This window comes from Panthera uncia, chromosome D4 (genome assembly GCF_023721935.1).
Source record: "Panthera uncia isolate 11264 chromosome D4, Puncia_PCG_1.0, whole genome shotgun sequence".
Classification (NCBI taxonomy): domain Eukaryota; kingdom Metazoa; phylum Chordata; class Mammalia; order Carnivora; family Felidae; genus Panthera; species Panthera uncia.
Genome location: NC_064807.1, coordinates 56,578,994 through 56,591,032, shown reverse-complemented (window position 1 = coordinate 56,591,032; position 12,039 = coordinate 56,578,994). Strand labels below are relative to the sequence as shown.

General features: G+C 37.4%; 1 protein-coding gene across 11 annotated transcripts in view; it reads left to right on the top strand.

Annotated features, from left to right (window-relative positions):
• Positions 1–12,039, top strand: part of RNF38 (ring finger protein 38) — a 64,974-nt gene that overhangs the window by 33,600 nt on the left and 19,335 nt on the right. For all 11 annotated transcript variants that reach the window (XM_049626393.1, XM_049626400.1, XM_049626418.1 and 8 more), the window contains 2 exons: positions 3,967–4,160; positions 11,087–11,300. In XM_049626393.1, the coding sequence (XP_049482350.1) occupies positions 4,054–4,160; positions 11,087–11,300 (321 nt within the window). In that variant the 5' untranslated portion in view covers positions 3,967–4,053. The remainder of the gene's footprint in view (positions 1–3,966; positions 4,161–11,086; positions 11,301–12,039) is intronic.

Sequence of the window (12,039 nt, the reverse complement as noted above, 5' to 3'; positions counted from 1 at the left end):
TAATAAAAAAAAATTGAACCCTAAACTTGGTGTTGAGGAGCTAACCTGTGGTTTGAATTCTCAGGGGATAAATCTCTTCTTCAATTTCCAGTCCAGTCCAGAGTAGATCTGTTTTCTTATTGATTCTCCATGCCAGTGGGCTTTTTCTAGTCTCCTTCCCGCCCTTTTTTAAATGTTTATTTATTTTTGAGAGAAAGAGAGCATGAGCGAGGGAAGGGCAGAGAGAAAGGGAGACACACAATCTGAAGCTCGCTCCAGGCTCCAAGCTGTCAGCACCGAGCCCGACATGGGGCTTGAACCCACAAACCATGAGATCATGACCTGAGCCGAAGTCAGACTCAAAACCGACTGAGCCACCCAGGCGCCCCACTAGTCTTCCCTTTTATTGCAAGTATAGTACTTGGGAAACTTTGGCTCTTTGCAGGGTTCAGTGAGTGATAAGGCCATAGCTTCTGTGTCCCACCCCAAGATAAACCAAATCTGGTTTTTGGTTTTCCCCTTTGTTTCTGGTCCTTGGTAGTTTCCCTTTTTTTCTGAGTTCATTGTTACATTTAAAAACTATTTTTGTTGGGACACCTGGGTGGCTCAGTCTGGTTAAGCATCTGACTCTTGATTTTGCTCCAGTCATGATCTCATGGTTCAGTTCATGGGTTCGAGCCTTGCGTCTGGGTCTGCGCTGACAGCATGGACCTGCTTGGGATTCTCTCTCCCTCTCTCTCTGTCTCTCTCTCTCTCTGCTACCCCTCCCCGCTTTCGCATTTGCTCTCTCTCGATTTCTCGATCTCTCTCAATATAAATAAACTTTAAAAATATTTTTGTTGTATTTAAGCCATTATTTCTAGATGTTTCTATTAGGATTTTTACATTTAGTCCATGCTTTTGTCAAAACAAGTCTTTATACTTAATTTACCAAAGTTTACAGTACTTACATATTTTTTTCTGTAACTACAATGGTGATCTTTCACGCCTTGTCTAGGTTGATTATAAAATTGAAAACCAGTGAACAGTCTCCATAGTGTTAGGAGTATCTGTCTATTACAGTCATTTCAGGACTAAGTAGCATGTTGGCCCATGGAGGAGAAGATATAATCTTCTACCTGTTCTACTCCAGGGATGCTTTAGGTGACAAAATGATAGTGGATTTGTTTTCATCTTTGTTTTTTCTAGACTCTGGTTACCTTTCAGAAAAAAAATTTTTAACGTTTATTTTTTATTTTTGAGAGACAGAGCATGGGCAGGGGAGGGGGCAGAGAGAGAGGGAGACACAGTATCCCCAGCAGACTCCAGGCTCTGAGCTGTCAGCACAGAGTCCCATGCGGGGCTCAAACCCAGGAGCCGTGAGATCATGACTTTAGCCGAAGTCCAGTGCTTAACCAATTGAGCCACCCAGGCACCCCTGGTTACCTTTTATACTTCCTATGATAGAATAACCATGTGCTTAAGTTTTGTAAGAACTTCCAAGTTCTCAGTCGTACTGTTTTTGAACTCATATTATTTAGAGTATATTTCTTGGAGTCCTCTAGCTTGTTCTAATTGGAATAGTTACTTTTCAGTCCTGAGATGTCTTTTCATTGCACTTCTGAGTTACTATTACTGTTCATTGGATCCTCTGTGTGTGTCTGTGACCGCAAATAAAAGACAGCACACACATGTATGCACACATAAAATCAATCAAGTAAAATTTTTTGAAAGATGTGTGAGAAGCAGCTTTGAACCTTTATATATCTGGCAAGTCTTTCCTTTTGCCTTCACAGTAGATTAGTAGTTAGGTTGGAGTATAAAATTCTAGGTTCAATATTTTCCCTCAGCATTTTTAGCATCTTTTGTTTTCTGAGGGAATGCTAATCTAATTCTTGTTTCTTTGTAGGTTATTCCTACTTCCCTTTTCTGGAAACTGAGGATATTTTTGGAGTTCCTTAGAGTACTAAAATTGATGAGGAATGTGATGAAACCATGTTGTATATATGTAGTAAACTAACTTCTTAATACTTCCCTGTCTTTAAATATCCATTTTGGTTTTCTATTACTTTGAGTAAAATAGGAAGAGTTATTACCGTAGTACTAATGAATAGCTCACTTCTCTCCACTTCCTATTCTTTGTCTCCTCTTTTTCACTAATGTGAATCTATCACAGCACACAGAAGAGATAGGGAACTTTCTCAGTCACCTTGTCTCTTAAAAACAATGCATTTGCAGTTTGTTTTTGTGGGTTTGTACCATTCCCCTCCATTTTGGGCAGTGACTTTTTAGAATTCAAAGTCCCTATCATAGCTTGCATTAAGCTTCGCAGTATAAGATACATATATGAAAACTGAAGATTGTGATTGGTTACTAGCGTTTGGTAGTTTAAAAAAATAAAGTCAAATTTGGTTGACCAACCGGAGATCACTTATTTCTAGTGCTTCTGTGTAGTTAATGTATGACTTTGCCAGGTATTGATCATTCTGCTTTGTTTTAATCAAAATATCTACATTTCATTGGTATTTTTGAAGTTTTAGGGTTATCAGAACATAACTGATTTTCTTCTTAAAATCAAAAGGTAAAAACAAACATACTTTTAATAGCAAGCACCATTAAATCTAGGGAGAAAATAAGGTGTTTCTTTATGGTTCTGAAAACTATTTACTATTTTAATTATAATGATAAATTTGAATTATCCTTTTTAAAGTTTATTTATTTTGAGAGAGAGAAAGCAAGAGAATCTGCACACGAGCCAGAGAAGGGCAGAGAGAGAATTCCAAGCAGGCTTCGCACTGTCAGCACAGAGCCTGATGCAGGGCTCAATCTCACAGTGAAATCATGACCTGAGACGAAATCAAGAGTCAGATGCTTAACCGACTGAGCCACCCAGGCATCCTGAATTATAATATTTTTAAATATAGAAAGACAGTGACATCGTTTTTGGAACACCTCTGCTTAATAATGTGGAATGATCAAAAGTAACCATTTAGGAATTTGCTTTATTTTTATCAGTTTAGTTAATTCTTGTTTATCTCTTTAAATCTAATGTTGTAGTGTTGTAGCCCCATATACTCTTTTGCTAATCCGATTTTTTTTGTGCTGGCAACAGGCACCAATTATTTTGCACCCAGAAGTGCTCTAATGACCAAGTAATTAGAACTTGAAGGAGTAGATTTGAGATAAGAGAGGTTCTCTTAGAAAATAGATAGACATTGGTTAGCCAGACATTGGTTAACTTGAAATTTTGATAGTTTCTGTGAGACTGGATGGGAAAATTCTATGGAGAATCCTAGAGAGTTACTAATTCAACTAAGAGATCCATACCAATTTTATAGCTAGTGATGCTGTGATCCTTGAAAACTCAATGTGTAACAGGTACAGGTTTTGAATTATTCACCACTCCCACGATTTACCTGAAACTCTGTGTCTTCCTCAAAATGCTGTAATGTTCTCGTTAAGAACTAATGATCTAGATCAGTTGACTCTTTATCTGTTTCATAAAAATGTTATTTTATTCCTCTAACCCTTATTAAAGAAAATGTAATGACCTTAAATAGTGGGAATAAAGAAGCAGAAGGGTGTTATTTAGAATCAAGTCAAGGGCCTACTAAAATTATTCCCCCTCCTCAGCTGATCTCACAGATGAGAATTGATCTCTAAAAATGTAACTTAACTGATGGGGGAACATAGTGGAATTGGTTTGGGATTTTAAATAAATGGTCAAGTTCCATACAATTGTTTATTACCTTATTGTTCATCTTAAATGTCCATGAGTTTTGTGATGACTTTTAAGAAACAGATTTTACTTTCCATTTGATACTTATTGTGTATCTCCCTTCCCCTATTCAGCCTCTTTTTTCTTTAAAGATATTTAATTTGGGTTGACAGCATATTTTTCCCCTCCTTTACTCTTTAAGGTAAATATGTTTAAACGCCTGTGCATATATAGTAATGCAAAATCCTTAAAAGGTCTCATTAAGTTGATTGATTTTGTTGCATTGGCAGAGTGAAGATAGTCCGAGTCCCAAGAGACAGCGCCTCTCTCATTCAGTCTTTGATTATACATCAGCATCACCAGCTCCCTCACCACCAATGCGACCATGGGAGATGACATCAAATAGGCAGCCCCCTTCAGTTCGATCAAGCCAACATCACTTCTCAGGGGAACGATGCAACACACCTGCACGCAACAGAAGAAGGTTAGTTGATTACAATGTATTTCTTAAATTCTCTTCCATTGATAGATTTGTTTTGTTTTTTTTTTTATGTCAAAAAGCATTTTTTCTATAGGCATTTTATAAACATTCATACACATTCACATGAAGAACGTGACATTATTTATAGACTTCCACACAAGATCATGAGAGTTCATTTAGCTTATGGTTGACAGGTGAAGAAATTCAAAGAGGCTAAAGTGATTTACCTAAAATCAATCCGTGGCATCATATATGCATTCAGCTACTTTATGGTTTAAGGTGTTTTGTAGGCTAGCCTACAATCCTGATTACAGAAAAATGAATTTTATAGCTCACAACTGTAATGAAATACAGAAATCCTAGAAATGAGATACTCTTTTTTAGTCCATTCCTATTTCTTGTGTATCCTTAAGGCAATTGGGAACTTAATTAGGTTTCTTATAAAACCGTGCAGCCTCTAGTACAAAAGAGTGACTGAAGTTTACTTCAGTGCTCAGTCCTCTCTCTCATGGGACTTGGCCCCTGTCTTTCTTTCCTGGGGGAATGTATTTCTTCTGAGCTTCTTCCTCTTTAGTTGTGGCCTGAGTACATACATTTCTTATTCAGGGAAATCGTGAATCCTTGGAGTGAGTCAGCTGTTTGCATGTCCAGTATGTTGGTAATCTAAGAAATATTGAAGGTCTGGAGTTAGGAAGGTGTTATGGACTGAATGTGTCTTCTCAAAATTCATAGTTGAAGCCCTAATTCCCCAGTGTGGCTGTATTTGGAGATGGGGTCTCTAAGGAAGTAACTAAGGTTGAATGCAGTCATAAGGGTGGGGCCCCCAATCCAGTAGGATTGGTGCCCTTTTAAGAAGAGACACCAGAAAGCTCACTCGGTCTGGCATGTAAGGACAGTGAAAAAGGTGGTCATCCTGCAAACCAGGAAGAGAGCTCTCACCAGAAACCAGCCATGCTGACATCTTGATCTTGGACTTTCAGTCTCCAGAACAATGAGAAAATTAATTTTTGTTGTTTAAGCCACCTAGTCTGTGGTATTTTGTTATGGCAGCCCTAGGAAACTAATAATGAAGGATCTTAAAACCACCATTCTTTGTTCTAAATGAGACAAAATAAACTTGTTTCTGAGTTATGGTCTGTTGAGACCCTAAGACTTTTACATTACTTGGTGCGTTTTTACCCAATTTTATGGGAATGTTTAAAATAATGTATGTCAACCAGGTAAAATATTTTATAGCTGTTAAATACAATAGCTGAGACAATATGGTTGTTTGTTTCAGGGTTACAACCTGAGCATCTACTGTAATCTTTCCTATTGTTTTATGGTGAAATGTGTCATGCTTTCAAAAGAACCTGTAAAACAAGCATACACTTAAAAGGGTAACACACAAGTGTACCAACACCCAGGTTAAAATAAAACATTGTTACTACTTCACAAGACCCTGTTCATCCTTCCTAAAGGATAAACCCTGTCCTGTGATTTGACGACATTCCTTTGTTAATACTTTCTAATACTTGAATGTATTCTAAAATGATGTAATTTTAGTTTTTGCTAATTTTACTTTCATTTAAATGTATTCGTTTTTTACTTTGTTTCCTAAGCATTCTATTTTTAATGTGGGTAGCAGTAGTTCTCCATTATATTGATATGCCATTATTTATGTTTCTATCTACTACTGAGTAATGGTGATGCTCAGTTTCTTACTATTATAAAGAGTGTTATTAGGAACCTTTCATGTACACATTTCCTCGTGTACATGTGGAAACATGTCAATAGTGTATAAGCCTAGGACTAAAGGCTCTGGGCCAGCAAGGGAATGTCAGAAGTGTCTGTTCCAGATGGTAGTGGTAACTAGCTGTGGGTTCTAAAATTGAAGAGAAGCTTTGTGCTCTAAGGTCATGGAAACACAAAGGGGAAGGATAGGGAGCACTTAACCTGGAAAACTTAACTATGGGCTTATCCTGCCCAGCAGTCTGTTAGGATTCCTTACTCCATTCTCCCTTTGATATTTTATTGTAGGCTAGCTAATACACTTAGTTGCCAGATATCCTCCCAGAAGCAGGCCGTGCAAGTAGATGTAATATCCAACAACAGTCTAACGTAATTTCAGATACAAAATGAAAGGAGGACGCTAAACTCCATAAAACAAAGAACTTGAAGAAACCGTTAATAGAACAGACAGAATTTTTGAGTAAGTGTAACATGAGAGAGATGCAAGAAGATACTATATCCATAAAAATCAACTAAAAACCTTACTTGGTAGAATTTAGAATTAGTAAATATGTAGAAAAGGTGTCCTAGTTTCTGGAAGATCAAGTGGAGAAATTTTCCCAGATATAGTGTAAAAGGCAAAATGAAGTGTGGATAAAAAAAAGTTTAAATATAGAGACCAAGCCATCAGTTCTAAGTATGTCTAATAATATTTTCAGATGGAGACAATTGAAGGGGCCTCTTAAAAAAATTTTTTTTTAAGTTTATTTATTTATTTTAAGAGAGAGAGTGTGAGCAGGGAAGGGGCAGAGAGAGAATCCCCAGTGCAGGGGCTCAATCCCATGACCACGAGATCATGACCTGAGCTGAAACCAAGAGTCAGGATGCTTAACCAACTGAATCACCCTGGCGCTCCTCATGTGGGGACCTTTTTATTCTATTTTATTCTTTTTTTTTTTTTTAATTTTTAAATTTTATTTAAATCTAAGTTAGTTAACATATAGTGTAATAATGATTTCAGGAGTAGAATTTAGTGATAAATTGCTTCTGTAATAAACCCAGTGCTCATCCCAACAAGTGCCCTCCTTAATACCCATCACTCATTTAACCCATCCACCCACCCCCCTCCAGCAACCCTCAGTTCTTGCGGTTTCCCCTATGTTTGGGACCTTTCTAAAGAAATAATGCAAAATCATTTCCCAGAATGTAAGAAAGACTGAGTTTTGAACAGGATTTGAACTTTCAGAACATACACGAAGGACAAATAAAAAATTGACAAATATTCCAAGACAGAAACTTTTTTAAGTTCTGCTAGCTGCCTTATCATCTAAGTGTAAAGCCAAAACATAAAAACATTTCAAATATTCAAAGACAAAATTGACCAGCAAGAAATCCTCCTTGAAAGAATTATTAAAAATTATACTCTCCCCAGGAAGCAGAAGAATAAATGCAAGAACTATGATTCAAGACCATTGGTTGGCAAAGGAAACAATGACATGCTTTTAAGTCTGAATAAGGTCTGTTTAAAAAAGAGAAAGAAGGTGGCTCAGTAGGTTAAGCGTTCAACTCTTGGTTTCAGGTCAGGTCATGATCTCACAGTTTGTGAGTTCAAGCCCCGCATTGGGCTTCATGCTGATAGCTTGGACCCTGCTTGGGATCCTCTCCTTCTTTCTCTGCCCCTCCCCTGCTAGTGTGCATGGCCGGCCTGCCTCTCTCTCTCCCTCTCTCTCTCTCTCTCTCTCTCTCTGTCAAAATAAATGAACTTCAAAAAGACTAAAAAAGAGAAAGAGGGGTGCCTGGGCATATCAGTCAGCTAAGCATCTGACTCTTGATTTTGGCTCAGGTCATGATCTCCCCGTTTATGAGATTGAGCCATGTGTTGGGCTCTGCACTGACAGCATGGAGCCTGCTTGGGGCTCTCTCTCCCTCTCACTCTGCCCTTCTCCCTCCTGCTTGCACACGTGCTCTCTCTCTCTCTTAAATAAGTAAACATTTAAAAAAATACAAAAGAAATATGGAAAAGATCTGCACATGAGATGGGGACAGAGAGAGAAGAGTGTATTAAGGGTAATTACTAGGAGAATAGAAATACAAAATGTATAGCTTCTACACATTGAAACAGATAGTATATCTAGAAAACTCCATCTAACAAAAGGCAGGTAAAGAGGAGGGAACAGCTTTGGGCTATTTACAGTTGATACACCTAAAATAAAATGACAGTACGATAAAGTCAACTGAAAGAAATATTTGTCCATATTTTATCATTTCTTATTTCTAGATTTTCCAGTTCTGCTTCCTAAATACTCTGTCACAAAGACATACCTACCATTTAACGAGGGGCCATATAGTGAAGATATAGAGACATACATGTCAGCATGAGGACTTGGATCTTAATTTGTGTTTAGTGTGAATGCTGTTGAAATTATTTTTGAGTAGAGAAGTGAGAACAAGTAGCAACAACAGAATAGAACAATAATAAAAGGGGACCTTAAAGTTTGTGTATAGGTTGAATAGATTTTCAGGAGATGAATGATCTGAGCACATAGATTCTATTTTGATTTTAAGGTACATATTTTTTCCCATGTTAACATCTAGTAAGGACTTAGAATTGATGGTATATCATAGTTTAATTAGCAACTTTTCCTCTTTTTAGTGATACATAAAACAGTCCTTTATTTTACTTTTTTAAGATTTTCTTTTTAAGTAATCTCTACACCCAGTGTGGGACTCAAACTCACAACCCCAAGATCAAGAGTTCCTCACGTTCCACCAACTGAGCCAGCCAGGCGCCTCATAATACAGTCCTTTAAAATATCTGTACAGATACAAAAGATATGTGCATACACATGAGTTAGTATATGTAGATACATTTTCTTGTTTTGTTCTTTTAGGGAGGCTAAAAATAGTGATTCATGTGTAGGAGTAAGCACACCTCTCTTCTGAATACCATTCTGCAATTAAAAGAACCAAGGCTCTTTGGAGAACTGGTTAATTCCAGAACTGGTGTAGGGAAAATACAGGATGAGGGAGCATGTATTATGGTGCCAGATATTAAGGAAGTACTCCAAAGGATAGAGATGTAGTGAAAGGACACAGGAACTAAACAAAGTGCACAGAGTTGAAATAACTTGAACAAGAAAAACAGTAGTGTGGATTATAACCCAAACAATAAAATATCTGTGAGTTCATACTGATTATAAATAACTGAATAAACAAAAGTGGGAGAGAAGTGACAGTTCTTCCTTACAGAATTGCAATCAATACATGTAGAAGAAATGAGGGGAATAGGAAATCAACATTAGAATAGCGTAATAATGATAGCTGAATATCCATTCATGCATGCTAAAATTATTGGCAAAACTTTCAGCAGAAGCAGAAAGTTTGCATGTTCTCAAAGTAACTCACCCCCAAGTATTTGGTAATTACAAAAGGAAGAATGGTGGTTTTGTAGTAGAGGGTTTTGGCAGACACAAGTTTAGCCAAATGGTCAGTGATCCATGCATATGTCCCAGTGATGCATATCGATGTCATGTGCCCCTAGATATGGTGCACTGAAATGGGCAGAACATCTCTGTGGTATCCTTTCCAGTAATATGTAACATCAGATATATCGTGAGAAAACTCAAGACAAACCCAGGTTGAGAGACATTCTGCAGAGTAAATGTCTTCAGAGAGGTATCAAGGTCATGAAAGATAAGGAAAGACAGGAACTGTCACATTGAAGAAGATTAAGGAGCTATGACAACTATCTGCAATAATGAGATCTTGTATTGGATTCTCAACAGTGGGGATATTGGTGGAAAAATTGGTGAAATCTGAAATGCGCTCTGTTGTTTAATAGTACAGTACCAAGGTTTATTTCTTAATTTTAATAATTTCTCTGTGCTTATGGAAGATACTAGCATGAAGGAAAGCTAGGTGGTGAAGGGTATGCAAAAAAAAAACTATGCTAAAATTATCTCAGAACATTTAAAAAGTGAGTTCTAGGGCGGATGGCATCTTAAATTCAATGATATATAATATGTAGATTTTGAAGTAAATATATGTAGACTTTGCAAAAAGAGACATACTAAAAATAAAGATAGAGGAAGCAGTTAATGGAACAAGAACCTGGGGAGTGGTATCAAGAGTACTATTGAAGAGTTAATGTCGCCAAAGAGTGTCCTCGTTCTCTTTAAGATTGGGCAGTTGGGGGTGAGAAGATGCAGATTTAGAAGTACAGAGGTGACCTGATAATCCGTGAAGATTGCTGAGGTAGCTGTGTGCAGCTAGGTCTGGAAGGGGGCTGTTTGGCCTCTTTTGCCCAATGTAGAGTACATTTTAATGAGGCTGCTTTTTTGAATTGCATTGGTGCTGAGCCATTATAAAAAGCAGTGGAGATAAATTGTAGAATTGTAGAGAAGTAGAAAATGGAAGTCTGCTCACAGTAACAACTTGATAAAATTTGTGTTTCACTTTCTTGATTCCTTTTTTTTTTAAATTGAAGTAAAGTTGACACACAGTGTTTCAGGTATATAACACAGTGATTTGACAAGTCTATATGTTACGCTTTGCTCATCACAAGTGTACCTATCCTACCATCTGTCACCATACAACACTCTTACAATACCATTGACTATATTCCCTATGCTGTACTTTTCATCTCCATGACTTGTTCATTCCATAACTAGAAGCCTCTGCCTCTCACTCGCCGTTTACTCATTTTGCTCCCCCTACCCCACTCCCCTCTGGCAACTACCAGTTTGAGGAACTATGTCTTTCTGTATATCTTAGCCAGATAGACAAACATGAAGTGCCCATTAAGCACATGTGGAATACTGACTGGCAAGATACATGAAAATTAAAATTTATTATATGTTTATAAGATAAAGGGAGCAAAATAGTGGGTCAAAACTGTAAAATTGCTGATATTTGACTACTTTTGCCTATACAAAGGGCAGTTTCATACAGTTAAAACAAAAGACTCATTAGTGGGCTATTGATTTCTAAGTACATGCAGAGCTGAATACCAGTTTTGTTACTTTTTTAAAAACATACATTCTGTTTAAATGTATACGTTTTTAGAGCTGATGAGGAACCATAGCAATTATTTAGTTGCTCAGGCTTTTGCCCTAGCATAAACGACTGATGGATTGCGAGGAGAGACAATACAGAATCCTCATGGATTGATTACAACAGTGAATATTATAATGACTTTTTTGACATTTGCTATATTACAGTCCTCCTGTCAGGCGCCAGAGAGGAAGAAGGGATCGTCTGTCTCGACATAATTCCATTAGTCAAGATGAAAACTATCACCATCTCCCTTATGCACAGCAGCAAGCAATAGAGGAACCTCGAGCCTTCCACCCTCCGAATGTATCTCCCCGTCTGTTACACCCTGCTGCTCATCCACCCCAGCAAAATGCAGTAATGGTTGACATACACGATCAGGTATAGTAACAGAATGTCCAGGAAATACAGATGCTAAAAGTTGGTGGCAGTTTATTTGAGGTTGGTTTTTGTTGTACATTTGTTTTAATTTTACCTGAAAGGAAACGGTCTTCCCTAAATTGAAGCTGTTTTAGATTCATTGATTCATTCTTAAGGATTGAAATTTAAATTCTACATAGCTGAAAAGAAAGTTGAACTTCAAAAAATGAGCAAGGTTATGAAAGCTCAGAATGGCTTCATGTAATAGTTGGTTTGAAATGACTGATGACAGGATTAATAGGAGATAGCAGACAGCTGGTGGTTTGAATACATATGCCTATTTTCCTCTCCCTTCCAGTTTCTTCTGGAATAATTCAGTAGGAGAGACAGTTGGATGCATCTTGGCTTATAGGTTTACATGGGTCTCCAAAGAGATGACAGGTAGAAGGCTTCATTTCCTTTTGTTCCTGCCAGGAACTGAGGGACTAAATGAGAAGAGGGCTTGCCAGTCTTCAGAGCCTGCGAGTAAAGATCAGAATTGTTTATATTTCTGTGGAGTTTCTGAAGTCAAAAAAACACAAATCTAGATGTATTCTAATAAAGTTGCTGAATTTTCAGGATGAGGAAAAAATCAAGTTTATAGACAGGAGAAATTAACAAAGGAAAGAGACTCAGATTAGCATCCCTTTTTTTCATCTACACTAGAGTGTGGAAACAATGAAAAAATTGAAAGAAAATATCTCCCAGGCACCATCTTCTA